General features: G+C 44.7%; 1 protein-coding gene across 2 annotated transcripts in view; it reads right to left on the minus strand.

Moving 5' to 3' along the window:
- The window catches only part of RASA1 (RAS p21 protein activator 1), an 86436-nt gene extending 68948 nt beyond the window's left edge, over positions 1–17488 (minus strand). The window contains exon 1 of one of the 2 annotated variants that reach the window (XM_018572410.1): positions 17233–17488. In XM_018572410.1, coding sequence (XP_018427912.1) covers positions 17233–17471 — 239 coding nt within the window. In that variant the 5' untranslated portion in view covers positions 17472–17488. Of the gene's footprint in view, positions 1–463; positions 472–17232 lie in introns of those variants that run through there. The other variant, XM_018572411.1, reaches the window with a different exon arrangement.
- Between the last annotated feature and the right edge of the window lie 224 nt (positions 17489–17712).

Here is a 17712-nt window from a genome sequence, read left to right on the forward strand (position 1 = left end):
AATTTGCTATATATATATATATATATATATACATATACATACACATATATACATATATACACACACATACACACACACTTTATGACCAAATCAGATAGGTCCCTGTCCCTCCGAACCTGGGCTTAAAACATCCAAGCCGTCTTATACAGCAACGTATAGAGAAAATATGTTGTCAGCATACCTCTTGCTTTAGAAGCTTGCCGTTATTGACGTTCTTGCAGCATATCAGAAACAAGTGCAATTCCCTCCGATATGCTGCAAGAACATCAATAAAAACAAACTTCTAAAAGCAAGAGGTGTGCTGACAACATATTCCTTAAGGTCTAGAAGGGGCCATGGAGAGTCTACCAAGAGTCTGAGTAGGTCGGAGAACCACAAATTCCTGGGCCAAGTCTGTGCAATGAAGATCCTCATATTGCCCTATCCCTTGATCCTGCATAGCAGGAGAGTACCAATATTTAACCCCTTCATGACTGAGGCCTTTTTTTCATTTTTTTGCACCCATGTTATATTCCACATTCCACATATGAGGTTACAACGAGTAAATAGATACCCAACATGCCCAGGTTAAAAATTGTGTGCGTCCGTGAAACGGCGACAAACGTCAGTACCCCAAAAAGTCCATAGACGACGCTTTAAAAGCCCCAACAGGTCATCAGTTTAAAAATACCCACAAATACTGGCCCTAGAATTATTGCTCTCACTCCGGCGTGTGTGGCGATTTCCAACATGTGTAGCGTGTTCGTCGTTTTCATGCGTAGGCACACCTGACGCATGCTTAGGTGGCGACGCGCGTGCTCGTGGGGGACTTTATGAAATGTTTTTTTATTATTTTTAGATTTATTTTATTTAAATGTTAATTATAAAACCATTTTTTGGGGTTTTTTTTAACTTTACTGTAATTGCTATCACATAGGGAGGCTTACAAGCCCCCCATGTGATAGCGGATGGTGGTGACAGGTACTCTTTAAGGTGATGCTTGGGGTCCAAAAGACCGCACTTCAATAGCTTATAGCTGGGCTTCTGGAGCCCAGTACTGACAGCCCAGGGACCAGAAGTAGCAATCTGCATCGCTCCAGGTCCCATAGAACGGGGAGGGGATCGACGAACGACACCAAAGATCGCTCATTTCTCGATCCTGTCATGGCTCTCTGCCGTGACAGGGGAGGGGCTGGATTCATCCTCTCCAATCCTCCAGCGCTGACTGGCAGAACGGACGGGGGAGGGGGCAGGTCCAGCTGCCTCTAGATAAGAAGAGCCAGCTGTCACTCACGCAGCTGGGAGGATCCAGACATAATTGTCGGGATCCGCTTAAGTTGCGCCGTCTCAGTATACCGCGAGCTGTAACTCGCGATATACTGAGCTTGGGGTGACGGGAGGACGCTAGTTTGTGTCCTCCCGTTAGCCTAAGGAGAACTATGGGGAAAAGCCCTGACCCCATAGTTCTCCTTTAAAAAAGCAGCCACAGCCCGAAAAGAAAAGCCTGTCCCTTGACAGCAAGCTGTAGCCAAGTAATCTATCTGCAGAGGTCCAACCCTACCCCTGCTGAATCAAAACAAAAGTTCATAAATCAGCAGGGAGCAAGAGCTTTGATCATTGGAGAGCGCAAAGGGATGTGCTGAACCATTTTAAAAATGGGAACTAAAAAGTCCTGCCCAAGAGCATTCTCCACCTGATGCTGGTTTAAGGCCTGGTTCACACCTGTACGTTTTGTAGCGCGCTCAACGCTCTACGAACGCTCTACAAAACGCTCAAACATTAAAATCCCATTGTTTTCTATGGGTATGGTTCACACCTTGCCGTATTTCAGCCCGTCTGAACGCGCTACAAAACGGCCTACGCCTGAAAAGGTACATGAGTTCTTTGCAGCGTTTTTGTAGCGCGTTTCCATTGGTATACAGCCAAATACCCCTTGGAAACGTGTGTTTGTCGCGCGTTTTTTTTTACCGCGAAACGCGGGGAAAACGCGCGACAAACACGCATATTCGATATGCCTAGGTGTGAACAGAGCCTTAGTGTGTTACTAGAGACTGCTCAAACTTCAGAGCCAAATTAAAAAGTGTTCTGAGGTGATAATTGAGAAAAAATGTATATAATCAGAATTGCTTGATGTAACAAAAATGGAAAAAAAGAAAAAATCCAACTCTATACTAACATTTGTAGATAAATGGTATGCTTTCACGCGAATTCTAAGCCAGCCCATGCAAATGAGCGCTAGAACAATGACATGATCCTCTATTTGGCACCTGGAGGTATATTTCTCCAGCTGCTAAGTATGTATCTGCACTGGTTAGTACATCACAATGCTGCTTTTACAGTGGCTGGCCTGAGGGACCATTCACACCACATCCAGATTACCACCAGACCGTTTCTGGACCCAAAATGCATCCCACTGTATCCCAATATATTTCTGGCCTCTGTTCCCACCAGTGCAGTCTGTTCCAGACCAGAAAAATACTGCGTGTCCTATTTTGTCTGGTCTGGAATGCACCTGCAAGACCATTTTAAGCTAAAAAAAAATAAATTCCAATCGCAACAAAATCGCGGCAAACACGCGGTGCACTATGTTCCCGATCTGGTCCGGATAACGGTGTGAACCCAGTCTAATGACTTATAATGGTACATGAGAAACTGCATTCTTTTTTAACTGGGTCTATTCTGATAGAAGTGTTATATCTTTTTGCTTCATTTAAAGGCAATGCTGGGAAAACACTCCCTGCAAGATGAACATTGCCACTATCTGTGGTTTTAGAGCCCTTTCATAAGATTTACGATCAGGTCCGCCTGTCAGTTTTCAGGCGGACCTGATCAGAAACCCAATGTTAGTCTATGGGCAGCCGGATCTAAGCCCTCCCGCCAGGCCTAGAACAATTGATCAAAGTTCTGTTTCGCCTGACCTGATCCTGATTGTGCTGGATCGGAGATAATCAAATAACAAAATTCTGTGTATATCAGATTCCCCATAGACCAACATGGTCCGGTAAATTCAGACCGACTGGGATGTCACAACGGTGAAATCTGTTCCAAATCAAGAGGTGATCCGTGCACGGACCACCCTCCTGATCGGACCATGTGCAAGGGGCCTTAGGAAGAAGCACAATAGTGAGTCTTGAGATTTCACATGAAAGGCTTAAATATCTATGACTGCTCTAACATTCAACGGCTAGTGAAATTGCTGGTCAACACTCTAATAAATAAATAAATGCAAGTTATGACTAGTTTAGGTCATATCATACATTTCTACATGTCCTTCATAACCACAACTTGTAACTGAATCCCTCTACAAGCAATATACTAGTCATTGGAGAAGCGCACAACTTTTTTTTTTTTCTTCTTTTCATTTTAGTAAGAATAGGGAGGATTTTGTTTTTCTTGTCTGTCTCATGAGGGAGCTCTCCCTTCATTTTTTTGTATTGTAGACTCAACAGGAAGTGAGAGGATTCCAATGTAAGGGAAGTCTCTTCTTAGATTTTTCACAGGAACAACTGTTCCCCTTCTATTCTTGTTCTGGTGGCAAATCTAAACTTTGGATTTACCTTCACTTTTCTGACACTGATAAATCAGGAGAATTAGAGAGAGTGAGGGACCAAGACAGTAATAAAAACCTGACAGAGGTTCTACACCCTCACCCCTATCTAATAAAAAGTTTTGCTATACTCTAACCCCTTAAAGTGATATTAAAGGCAAAAAAATGTTTCCCTCCCCCCCCATGTAAATGTTAGCACTTACGTAAATCATGTCTCTTTTTCCGATCTTCCTCTTCTTTCCCCATGTTTTCATGTGTCCCTCCAGCGGTGTGACGTCACTCCGATCCAGCGCTGACTGCTCTGTCTCTCCGATCCAGCGGTGTCTGCAGGCGGGTGCACGCGTCCATAGACTTAGCCTTGCGTCTTTGCTCGTCTCCCGGCCGAGAATCGGAACTGCGCATGCGCCCGCCCCAAGGTCCTTTGCGGCCATACGAGCAGTTCCTGATTCTCGGCACAGGATAGAGCGGCGATAACGAGGTAAGTTTAAAATGATTTTAAGCGTTTGGTTTTTTTTACACTTCTTGCCTATATCTACTGCTTGCTAGCAGTAGATATAAGCAAAAAAAACCGGAGGGTTTAGAACCCCTTTAAGGACCAAGGCCTTTTTTTTGTTTACATGTTATAATCCACATTTTAAGCCTGAAAATTACTTAAAACCCCCAAACATTATATATTTTCTGAAAGCCAAGACTCTACAGAATAAAATGGTGGCAGTTGCAAATTTTTATGTTGCACGACATTAGCGCAACTTATTATCAAACCCCAAAATTTTGTGAGAAATGCTCTTTAATTAAATTTAGCGCCCCAAAACACTATACAAAACCTTTTTTTAATAAAATATAAAAGATGAGGTTACAACAAGTAAATAGATACCCAACATGCCCAGGTTAAAAATGGTGTGCATACGTCAAACTGCGATAAAATTCAGTACCCCAAAAAGTTTATAGACAACGCTTTAAAAGCCCCTACAGGTCATCAGTTTAGATACGCATAAATATTGGTACTATAGTTATTGCACGCACACTGGCGTGCGCGGCAATATCCAACATGCGTCAATAATCGTTTTCGTACAAAGGTGTGTTATGACGCGCATGCTTGTGGGGCAGGGGACTTTCAAAATTCTTTTTTTATTATTTAAATTATTTGTACATTTATTTTAATATTTCAAAAACATTTTTCTTTAAGTTTACTTTAAAGGAGAACTATGGGGTCTGTGTTTTTCCCCATAGTTATCCTTGCGGTAACGGGAGGACACAAACTAGCGTCCTCCCGTCACCCTAAGCTCAGTATACCGCAACACATAGGGGGGCTTACAAGTCCTCCCATGTGATAGCATATTGGTGGTGACAGGTGCTCTTTAAGATGATACTGGGGGTCCAAAAGACCCCTAGTATCACCTTTACACTCTAAATAATCTATTGAAATGCGGATCGCACTTCAATAACTTATTGCTGGGCTTCAGGAGCTCAGCAATGACAGCTATGGGACCGGACGTGAAGTAATCTGCATCGCTCCCGGTCGGACCCACAGACGTTAACCGCTCTCTTTCCCAGCTTCCTGCTGACGGTCCTGGGAAACACGGCGGGGGTTTGGTGGGAGGGAAGAGTCGCTTCTACTGTAAAGCCCGCTGCTGGTTCTACAAACATGAACAGAGTCCCTTGAGGACCCATGACGGAATTATCCCATTATGGGTCGTGAAGGGATGAATGACCACCCTTGTTATGATCTCTCCATCCATCTATACATACACTTCTAAAAACATTGATTTATTGGGTCAGAGGATTTTTTGGATACCTTTTAAACTGTGTACAGAGATTGTCATTACACAGTGAATGGTCACTGACTGTTTAAGACTGAGCATGGATCTCAATGTCAAGAAAGAAAGACATATCTCACTTGGAGGCTGCAGTTGTATCCTATAGTGGGGTACAGTCTGCTCCAGTGTTGCCAAATTCCCCCCATTGTGTCCACTTTAAATAACCCCAAAAGAATCTAAAATAAATGAACTTCTTAACAAATATCACAGAACAAAATGGCAGTAACAGATGTTATTCAGGAATATTTGAATATCTGAAGACGTTTAAGGAACTGCATATGAAAAGTAATCTGACATTCCTAATCTACTGAGGAGAATCACTTACCAAGGACTGTCATAGTGACAAAGTACAAAGTACTGAATTACACTTCATACACGATATATGCCTGGTGAAAGGAAGCAGTGCAGCTAACCCATGGGTCATAAAACTACACACTTTCTATACAATTGCCTCTTTGAATTAAAAAGGATTAAGCGGGCAGTTTTGAGGGTTAAAAATGTGCCGTTTTTTTTATCCAATGAGGGATTTTGTTTGCTCCTATGAATAAAAGCATTTCATCAACAATATATATATTTTACAGCAAGTGACCTGGTATTACCGTATGAACTTGAGTGTCCTCTGAGCTCAATAATGTCCCCGTCATTGTGACCCAAAGCTCAGTATTTGCCTCCTTACAGCATGTCTATTCTTACAGATGCTTTGGGCCCTGACTCTTGCATATGCAAACAGACATTCTATTTAAAGCAGCCAAAAAAGCACCTACTACATGCACTCTAACGCAGCAATGGCAGACAGTGCGACAGCATTACATACATGTAGAGGAAGAAAGCAATAGCAATCTTCTGTCTCTTTAGGCACTGGCATAAGGAGGAACAAAGAATACGATGGCGGCAGCAGAAGCACAGACAGTTCTCTTACATGCCTCCTCAGGCTAGCAGCAACAAGACCAACCTCTCACACATTACTGCGCCCTATCTGATGCGGACAGAAGAAACCATACTCGATATATGTATGCCGCTTACTAATGATGAGCTGAAGGGAATAATGGGTTGTCAGGCACATGTGAACCACCTATCTTGCTAGGGCTGGCAGAATATCCTAGTCGCAAGAGTACTTTTTTCAGAAGCCGACAACTGGGATATAGGGCTGCAACAACTAATCGCCATAATCGATTCTTGAAAAAGTTGTCAACTTTTTCAAGAATCGATTAATCGGCTTCCGATCAGTTGGCCCTGTTCACGGCTTCCCACGTGCTGCACGTCGTACCTCCTCCCCACCTCACACGCGCTGCTGCCAGTCCCGCCCGCATCCACGCTCAACACGCCTCACCTCCTCCCCGCCTCACACTCACTGCCCGCCCACATCCACGATCGGCACAGGGACGTGGGGAGATGTAGTAAGGAGGAGCAGGTGTGGGGGGGATGACAGCCGCCGATAGACAGGTCCGATCTCAGAAGCAAGTTGCTGGAAGACTGCTAAGGTAAGCCTGCACTTTCCCACACATGGTGCTCTATAATGTATTGCTGGGATATTGGGATTTGTATTCCTCTACAGCTGATGGTACATTGTGCTGTATATTATACCATCAGCTATAGAGAACTACAAATCCCAGCAATACATTATACACTGTATGTATAATGTATTGCTGGGATTTGTTGTACTCCTCTATAGTTGGTGATATTCTGCACTGCGCTGTATAGACTACAAATCCCAGCAATAATACAATATACAGTGCAATGCCGAATACAGTTAGCTATAGGAGGACTACAAAACCCAGCAACAGTACATTATACAGCGCAATGCCGAATACCGCCAGCTATAATGTACTATTGCTGAAATTTGTTGTAGTCCTCTATAGCTGGTAGTATTCGGCATTGCGCTGTATAGTTCTCCTTTAACCTTCAACAAAAATCTTATTTGTGTATCACTCGGCTGTAGATCCTCAAATCATCTCTGAATTGGTGCTGACACTGTCCTTCCTTCTGGAGGGTGGCTACTTTTGTTCCTCATGGTATATGTGTGTGTTGTAAAGTAGCCACCACTCCAAGCTCGCTCCCGCGATGGACTACAATGTCACGTTTAGTTTATCGATTTGTACTGAGATAGTCCATCACGTGATACACAAATAAGATACATTTTTATTAATAGCCAAGGTACTTACATACATTTTTAAGATTTAACTCCTGAGTTTAGTGTCACTGTGCTGCCCCAATGGGGCATATAATATGTTATGCATAGCCTCAGTTCATATTAACATAGTTAGTAGATAAGAATTATATAGTTTGTTTTCTTTGTACCATTTTCCTATGGACATTCTATAGTAAGTTATATGCTGTCATCTAGTGACCCTTTGTGGTAATGCACATGCTTTCCTGTATTCCTTTCCTGATATCTATGACATGTTTCCCCTTTGTATATGCTCCACCCTTCTTGTTGGTCAGTACTTCCTGTGTCATGGCCACAGCTAACAGGCCACATGTAACAGGGACACATGTATTCTGCACAGTACGCTACGAAAGTATCATCTTTTTACCGCATAATACTGAAACCATTAATTCTGCTGTATCCTGTTGTCTGATGTACAGAATAAAGCAACCTTTGTGGACGAACACGGTATTGGTGAGTTCAGCTATCTGACAATGATTATCCTCAGTGATTGAAACTGCTTATACAGGCCAGGCATAAAGGTCTCAGCAAGGGCTAAGTCACTAGCACAACAATCGGAGTCAGAATAGTCACTAACTCTGGAGCCTTAAGCCAATGGCCATCTGTTCAAAGCTGAAAAGGATAAAGTTGGGCCTTTAGAAAATAGTAGGGCCTTCAAAAGTCTGGACAGGACAGCATTAAAAGGACAGGACAAGAAATGTTCAGGAAGGTAAAAAAAAGCAGCAAAGACAATGTTGTTAATCGGTATACAAGGAATACACAAATAATGCTTGAAGTAGCTGAAAGACAAATAAAACTATGATGTCAACCTCTGGAAGCAGATGACATATTTAGTGAGCTAGCTTACTTGAATTAAATAACATAGAAACAAAATATTCAACACTACTATACATGTTAAAAAAAACGGAATGTGAAAGATGTTGATAAACTGATAATGCTTGATAAGCATTAAGGCTACCCATCATTTTATTTCACATCACATACCTTCAGGGGAACATCGTACTGAAATATCAGTTGGACAGCTTCCAACTTTTCCACTGATCTTGTGATATATTCTATAGGTCTGCAATGTGAGAAGCAGCAACACAGATAACAGTTTACAGAGACTTTGTGAGACATGTCTGGTGAAAAAAAAGTGTTCCACAGGACTAAACATTGTCCAGCCCTGACACTCTTATGTCTAGGCTTAGATGTGAAACCAGACTACAGAACAGCCTAGCTCCGCAGAGATAGAACAATCTAGATTAAAAAATACAAACTTAGTTATGACAACTCAAAGGGAAAAAATAAATGGTTTCCACATCTCCCTCCAATGCCAGTTATTTCAGCTGATAATAAGCTGAAGCATAGAATGACAAATAAAACTCGCCTCTGAAATTGGCCTACCCCAAACCAATTCCAATGTGACCGGACCATGGAGCATGCTCAGAATTTCTCATAAGTGTATGATGCTTTCAAATAATTACAGATATGATTTAGTGGAAGCCAGGAGTGAGTATAAAGTTGGCCATACACCTAGAGATTATCTGCAGACTTTCTATGATCAGATGGAAAAAGTGCAACAGATTCCTTCAGCTACACTAAACTGTGTGCATGGAGGAATCTCCCACTGGCCAAGCTTCAGTATCTTGCTACTCGGCCCCGCTGGCTGTCAAAATACCAACAATGCCTGCATCCAATCAGAATGTTCAGACCTGTGCTGATGTTATACTGTGAGCCAGATTTCCATTGCAGTGCAGGTATAGGCAGTGGTGTAGTGGTTAGAGCTTCTGCCTTGCAGCATTGGGAGTCCCTGGATTGAATCTCGGCCAGGTCACTATTTGCATGGAGTTTGCATGTTCTCTCTGTGCTTGCGTGGGTTTTCTTTGGGTACTCCAGTCTCCCCCCACACGCCAAAGACATGCTGGTAGGTTAATTGTCTCGTATGTATACATGTGATATAGGGATCTTAGATTGTAAGCTCCTTGAGGGCAGGGACTGACGTAAATGTGCAAAGTGCTGAATATAAGGCTTCTGAAACACAGTGAAGATGAAAGTGAATCCAGAGCTTACAACCTGGAAACAGTAACTAGTGCAGTCAGTAAAGCCAAAGACCTGTGATAGCTGGTAACGGCAACAATTAAGGAAAATCATAGAAGAATCCCACTAGCAAGTAAAACTTGGATAGATATTAACCAGTTGACATCCGCGGTGTTAAACCCCCTTCCCATCCAGGCCATTTTTCAGTATTCAGCGCTGCGATACTTTAACTGACATTTATTCCGTCATGCAGCGCTGTAAGAAAACGTGGCACCGAAGTATAAAACAAAACATTCCTGGAAAACTCCACTTGTATTTTGGGGTAAAATATTGATAACACCCTTACACCATTATAAACCTTATAAACATTGAAAACACCCTCATACCAAGGAAGACCTTGGCACATTGGTCATAAAGGAGATAGCAAATTTACAAAAGGTGTGCAACCACATAGCAACTAATCCATGATATCAAAAGATTTAGGCTTCTGATTAGAAACAAAAGGCCCCGGTTATTTATCTCAGACCCCTTTTTAGGTTCACAGCTGTTCTACCACAGACTACTTCTGTCTCAACAGCCATGGTCATTCTGATCAAACAGTCTGCTCCAGCTCTGTCTGCACTTGATACATACAGGTCTGGACAGGCTCCTTCCCGTCCTGTCCCCAAAACAACTGCTCTTATAGCAGCAATGGCACCTGAAGACCACCACCAGGGACTCGCAGACAGGACCCAGTGAAAAATGTAGCAATCACAGACTTTAAAAACAGGGAACATGGATATAGGTCGCTGATTAAACGCTTATCTGCATTTTGACAGAAATGTTTTCTTCCACCTCCGTTGTTCACAGCAGGGGATACAGCACAGGAAAGCTCCCAAAATTATCTTCCAGTCTTCACGCCACCTTTCCCACCTTCCCTGTTATCTTCCCCCTACGCTTTCGCAGCCCAGAAACAGGAATGCCCAAACAGCTACATTTTCTCATCCAGACATGGCGCTCCGCGTCACTGGTTACCTGTGCCCGTCTGGCGTGCACCCAGCAAGGATGTTCCCTTAGGTCTTGTTCACACCTAGGCGTATTGCATATGCACGACCGTCGCACGTTTTTTTACCGCGATTTGCGGTAAAAAAGTTGCGCAAAAAACGCACGTTTCCGAAGGCTACTTGGCTGTATCCCAATGGAAACGCGCAACAAAACGGCCCAAAGTAGTACATGTACCTTTTCAGGCGTGGGACGTTTTGTAGCGCGTTAGGGACGGGCGGAAATACGCCAAGGTGGGAACGAGACCATTGAATACAATGGGATTTATATTTTTGAGCGTTTTGTAGCGCGTTCGTCGAGCGTACAACGCGCTACAAAACGTTCAGGTGTGAACGAGGGCTTACTGCTGCCAGAAGCCCACCACACCAGCGCAGGCTAGTCAACCAAGGGTGTAAATGACTTTCCAGTTTTGGCCTTCCCCCGGCACTGAGAAAGGGAGTGGGCCCAGACCTCTTCATGCCTGTAAAGAGGAAGGGACTGAGGGGCAAGGATGGACGAGGAGGGTAAGGCAAAGGAGGATGGGTAGAGAATTGCAGATGAGAAACTAGAGCTGAGGCTCCTTCCACCAGGTTTCAAGCAATGGGTCTCCTGCGGACAGAGGGGGAAACAATTTCTCATGTGTTGTTCTGAAAGACAATTTAGCATAACTTTTGTTTCTAGTAGAAATTGTAAAGCTCATAGATCTATAACATCCTTTGTTGTCCCATTGCACGCTATCCTGTACATCTGGCTGAGTTTTACTGGTTCTGCAGCAATGATGCACTTGCTAACTGTCCAGAACTTCCACCAAATGGTCCAGGTTTTTGTGATCTGATGCCGACAACTTTTCACCCTGGTTATGAATGACCATCTTCACAAGAAACGTCTTGGTCTGAGGAGTATTCATTAAATGACCCTCTTTATATTTATTTACTTACTTAGTATGTTAGTAGTTTATAGGGCATTGTTCCCATGCAATAAAAGCAGTGTATATTGTAAGGGATAATTGTACTTTTAAAAGTTGTCCCACTGCCCAAAAAACCCTCAACTGTCCATATTCCAGAGAGCTTTGTTGTGTGCGCACAGCCTCTCCATAGAAATCTGCACTGGTCATCCAACCAGAGAAAGCTGGTTGGATGACCAGTGAAACGTCTTCAAGAAAAATACAGTAAGTCCAGTTGCCTTGACTTTTACAGATATAGCCTTTCCCTAGGAAGAAATGCAGACGGAACAGAACTTGGCCAGGAGACTTTCCTTCCATGTAGAGGCTGCACAGCCCCTCGTAGGTGCACAGTGAAGATCTTAGTGGAATGTGGTCAGGTAACATTAAACGTGGAGGCGGTGGCAACTTTTAAAAAGGATAAATATACTAAAAGAACATATACCCTTTAAAAGACAACTATAATGAAAAATGATTGTATTATGGTAACTGTATGGGGTTAATACATGTGAAGAGAGTATTTAGAACAAACTTTATGGATATTTTCTCCACATTTACATGCAGACTAAGCAGCCCTGCAAAAAGCAAAGATGAATTTAAGACTTTTTACTTTGGAGGACATAAGAAAAGTACCTAGAAATAACGCCTTCCAGTCACATAACACCCCTGCAACCTGCTAGACAATGGGTCATTGTGCCTCAAGAGCTTGCAAATACATTTCACCTAGTCACTGCTTTAGTTAAGCTGGCCACAGACATTAGAGGACAGTTTCTCGATCCCAGTCTAATATCAATGAAGCAGAATAGGACAATCCCAAAAATGCTGTCATGAACAAAACAACAGGGGAGGTTAAAAAACCTTGCCCAGTCACTGCAGCTTTCCCTGGCTCAAGGATTCTCTGTATGCAGCTTCCCCTCACTATGGCAGTGCCCTAAACTGGCAGGCTAGTGCAACTATAGAACTACAGTGCTCCAGTTTGGGGTTGGGGGTGTCCCAAGAGATATGGGCAGTCAGATGTGTGCACACTATCACTATCTACTAGTACCCTGTGAGCTGCGTGTTCTCAGCATGCCTCGGTGCCAGGATGAGCGTCCTCCCCCGCTACCCCCCGCACATGTGCGGCACCAGCGCGCACACGAGTGAGGAAACTGTCAGAAATGTAAACAGATAGCGGTGGCTGTTTACATTCAATCGATTGGGCGTCTCTAGAGACGCCTGATCGCTTGTACTAGGTGCGGGTGTGCGCCCCCCACCGTCTCCTTTGCCGGTCCTGAGATCCACTGTGCTCGGTGCGGCTGGGACCGGCACGGTGACTGTAAGTGGAGATCAAAGGGAGTAGGGTATACAATCTCCCTTTGATCTCCTCTCTTCTCCCCGAATGCAGGAAGAGATGTATATTACATCACTTCTGCATTCCTCTGTCACTCTTCCGTTACAGATGCCGGTGAGAAGCTGATGAAGCAGATCTCTGCTTCATCAGCTTCTCTGGGGGTCCCTAGGTGACAGTAGGGGTATTAGAGCCCCCTGATGTCTCCATAAAGAGGACCTGTTATGTGAATTGGCTATCACATAGGGTATTTCTTAGTCCCCTATGTGATAGCAATAAAGTTAAGTGTGAAAAAAAAAAGTGTTAAAAAAATTAAAGCATTAAAAAAATAAAAAATAAAGAAGCTTAAAAAAATTGTTTGGTGTCTATTTACCTGACGTGACCCCGTCTTTTATATTTTACCAAAAAATTGGGGTGATAATAAATGTTTCATAACATTTCATAAGGAAACAGGGTTTTTTTTTTTTTAAATGTAGGGTACTTTTTTTGTTATATAGTAAAAAATAAAACCCATAGTGGTGATTAAATACCACCAAAAGAAAGTTGTATCTGTCCCCAAAAAATGGTATAAAATTCATTTCAGTACAGCGCTGCATGACGGAATAAATGTCAAAGTACTGCAGCGCTAAACACTGAAAAATGGCCTGGCCAGGAAGGGGGTGTAAACGCCTGGTCTTCAAGTGGTTAAAGTGCATTTTTTTATGTTTAGAGTAGTTCCGCGCAGACAACCGCTCCTGTGTGAATGCAGCCATGGTGCTCCTGTCCATTCATAAACTGTGGAGACAGTATCAGTTACTATGTCCACAATCATGAATGAACAGGAAGTGATCTATGGTTCTTCCTGTTCATTCATAGCTGGGGACACAGTAAGACTAGCAAGCGCTCAGTTATTTACAAACACTCAGCGATCAGGTCAGGTTCACACTTGGGTGATCCGTGACCGCGTGGCAATCATGCACAGAAATCAGACCACCATTGATCGCGCTGGCGGTGCCATTCTTTTCGCATGACATAATAGTCGCACCGTGCAGATCGCGCAGTTTTCCGCCGTTTTGCAATCGTGGCTAAAAAAAAAAAACCCCCGCCTGGAGAACACATGTTGATTGACGCTTCATGTCAAAACACTTGAAGCATGAATAAACCGATGTGTTCTTCACTTCAATATGGTGGGCTGGTGGCATCTTTAACAAGTTTCCGTATTGGGACCACCATCTGCGGTCACTTTGAGCACTGACAGGAATACCCGGTAAGGAGTGCGGCTGGATTCTGAAATACATGAAAAAAACATGTACCTTTTTTTCAGCAATCGCCACGCGGATGTAACCCCATTTATAATCAATGGGGGCCGCACGGTAAACGCTGTGTGTCAAGCGCACACAAAAGCACGGTCCTGGGATCGCCCAAGTATGCACCCGGCCTCAGTCCTGATTGCTGAGTGTTTGGACTCGCCTGTCAGAGGAGGCTGAGTGGGGCAGTGTAGGAGAGCTCGGCCTTCTGCGACAGCTCTCTCCTCCCACACAGCTCCCCATCCTGAGAGCATCTCTCCTACCCCGCTAGGTGCCGATCTGTGCCCCCCTCCAGTCCCCACTGCCTCTGCAGGCAGGTGAGCACAACAGGGATTGGGGAGGACACAGACCAGCGCCCAGCGGGGAGGAGCGAAGATAGGGATGCACCTTATTTTCGGTCTATCAACATTTTGCCCATAGTACCATTTTCATCCGAAATGTTTGGGCAGCCAAAATTTCGATGCATCCCTAGTTGACTGTTTTTTTATTCTTGTCTAGGAAGCTAAAATAACTAGAGCTGCAACAACTAATCGACTAAATCAATAATGAGAATAGTTGGCAACTATTCGCATCATCGATTAGTTGGTTGGGGAAGGGAGAGAGGGCTTTTTTTTAATACAACCAATCGATTAGTTTAAAAAAAAAAAATCGGGTAACTAATAGATTATGAAAATAATCGTTGGCTGCAGCCCTAAAAATAACAAAGCAATATTTACCTGAACAGCGATCCCTGCTTGCTATGAGGGCTTGTTCACACCAGTTACAGTGCGTTCAAGCAGAAAGCATTGTATCGCATCAAGGCTGGCTCTCTGCGTTCAGGTCAATGGCACCGCAGCCACGCCCCCGCCAGCAGTGTGATTGCCCACACCAGAACGGGTGGCACAACAATGCAGCAAGCATTATTTTCTGCGATCACATTGGACTGGCACGCAGGCATCGTTGCGCCAAGCGGTGCAATGACTTGAATGCCCCAGAATTCAGGAAGCCGACCAGGATGCGATTAGGGCTGCAACAACTAATCGACATAATCGATTATAATCGATTATTACGGCAGTAGTGTGTCCACGGCCGGGGCTTCAGAAGAAGCCCCAGCCATCGGGGGGAAACGCGTCAGGATAGCGTGTTTCAGCTTTTCTAGACACCCTGTGCCGACCTCTATACGTTCGGGTGAGAACGATAAACTAGGAATCTCTACAGCCACCGAAGGGAGTGGACCTATCAAATCTGATGCGGACATTGCCGCACACAATGATAGCGGCTTCTGATTGCCACAGCTAAGCCGGGGAGACAGGAGTGAGCGTCTGTCCATTACAGCGAAGGCACTGAATCGGGAGACATAGGCGAGCCAATGCCGGTGTGATTATTTGCAGCTGCCATCCCGTGCCGTGTCATTGGACACACTACTGCGGAAACCTCACTATACTCCACTCATCAGCACACTCGTGCATTTTGAAAACCCTTCTGGAGGCTCAAATGTTCAATACCCGTATCTTTACATTCAGGTGATTCTAGGGAAGCATTTTAATTGGTTTTAAATGTCTTGTTATAGGTGTCTTTATATATATTAGTATCATTAAACTTTGTTATATTATATTATATTACGCATTGTGATCCATTTATCAGACCATCTCCACTTTTAGGGATTTCTTGTTTAAAGGGGATTGTACTTTTTTTGAATTAAGTTTATTGAAACCCTAGGATTTGGTCACTACTATACAATTTTACTCAGCGTAAAGCTCCTATGTGTTCCCCTTGTTTCTTGAAATAATGTACTATTGCTGGGCTTTGTAGTCCTCTATAGCCGGTGCCATTCTGCATTCATTGCTGTATAAATTTACACTTTCCTTTTCACTATATTGCACACCACACTATTTTTTTCCACCGCTCCAAGCTTGCTCCTGTGATGGACTACAATCTCAATACAAACTAGTAGTCCATCACTGGAGCCATTTTTAATTTTTTTTAATTGTTTATCCGATTAACCGATTAATCGAACTTAATAATCGGCTAACTAATCGATTTTGAAAATAATCGTTAGCTGCAGCTCTAGATGCGATACTGTGCGCTCTAGCAGCTTACCACGCTGGAACGCACTGTATATGGTGTGAACAAGCCCCTAGACCAGGCCCTTCAGCATCGCTGCCCCTCAATCCAGCAGTTTAAGGTCATGTGGGTCATAATATCCTATACAGTTTACTTTATAGAATGTGAGGATGCCAAGGGGCTTTCCATCACTGGAGCAGAGGAGGAGACAGTCTGGAGGGAGCGGTGTAGGATTCAGCCGGGATCGTAGTTCGAGTGAGTATAACTGTTATTTTCATTCCCTAGAAAAACACACACTTAACCCTTGCAGTGCAGGGTGGCCCCACTGAAAGGTTAAGATTTGGTGTGCCTGGGGTTCTGCTGTAAAACTGCAGCAGCAGCCAATCAGCTTCTAGCTGCCTCAGCTTGTTGAGTTGGGCTCTGGAAATGAAAGCTAGAAGGCGATTAATTCACATATGACCCTGCTCCAATCTCAGTGAACTCCCCTCTGTGTATCCAACAATCACCTTCTTTCTTTTTTCTGCCAGAAAACAGTTTTCACTTTCTCCTCTTCCTATGTAGCATCCCTGTGCTTCTGATCTCCTCCGGCCTCTTTGCAGCCACTTCCTGTCTCCCTGCACTAGCTCTTGTGGGAAAGCTCCATGTCATTGCTCAGGGAAGGCTTCCCGATGGTGACAACTCTGGGACACGCCTATGCAATGAGTGTGGGCAGGCCCACTTCTAGTCTCCAGCATGTGGCATGGTGACAACACAGAACAGCAATTAAGAGGCAGGGACAAAGTGTTGTCACCCTCTCACAGGAGGGTCACCAGGTAATGTTTTAGTGAACACTGTAGAACTTTTGCAGTGAAATTGTTATAGATCATGTGACATGTCAGTGCCTGGGATCAGATCTGTAACATCCAAACATGTTCTGTATGCATGTGTGTGTGGGCGAGCTGGCAGCTGTGTCTGGCCTGCTCCTGACAGCGGGGTGACAGCTGGCCATGGCCGGGCAGCCCTTCCCTAGAGTGAGGAATGGGAAGGAGGGTGTGCCCGGACACAAGGCAGGGTGTGCATAGTGTGCCCTGTGGCACGGGGTACTTACTGGTTGGTAGGGGGCGCACTGAGCGGAATCTCCACCTCCTCCTCTTCATATTCCGGTCCGTCCAGGGAGTCCGCTTCTTCCACCGGGCCCAGCACCAAGCCATCGAAGGCGAGAGGCAGCGGCGGCAACGGAGGGAAGGCTTCGGGGCCCTGATGAGAGAGCAGCGAGGCGCTGGTGGCCAGAAGTGCCGACTCCCCGCCTCCTGTCAGCAGCCCGAGAGAGCCGGGAGCCGCCGACATCCCCGATCCCCACACAGAGTCCAGCGGCGGAATGAAGAGGGTGTGTGCAGCCGTCTACCTCCTGCTCACTGTCAGTCCGGCTCCTCTCACCGGCGGCAGCTGAGCGGGGGTCTTCCTCTCACAAACACACACCGAGCTGGCTATGGGGAGGGGGCGGGGACCGCACGCGCCAGACACCAGCCCCTCACGCGACGTTCCTTCTCGAGGCCCCCCGCGCCAACCTCGGGCGCGCCCCCGCGCA

Source organism: Nanorana parkeri, unplaced genomic scaffold, assembly GCF_000935625.1.
Source record: "Nanorana parkeri isolate BGI_ZX_2015 unplaced genomic scaffold, ASM93562v1 scaffold2021, whole genome shotgun sequence".
Taxonomy (NCBI): Eukaryota; Metazoa; Chordata; class Amphibia; order Anura; family Dicroglossidae; genus Nanorana; species Nanorana parkeri.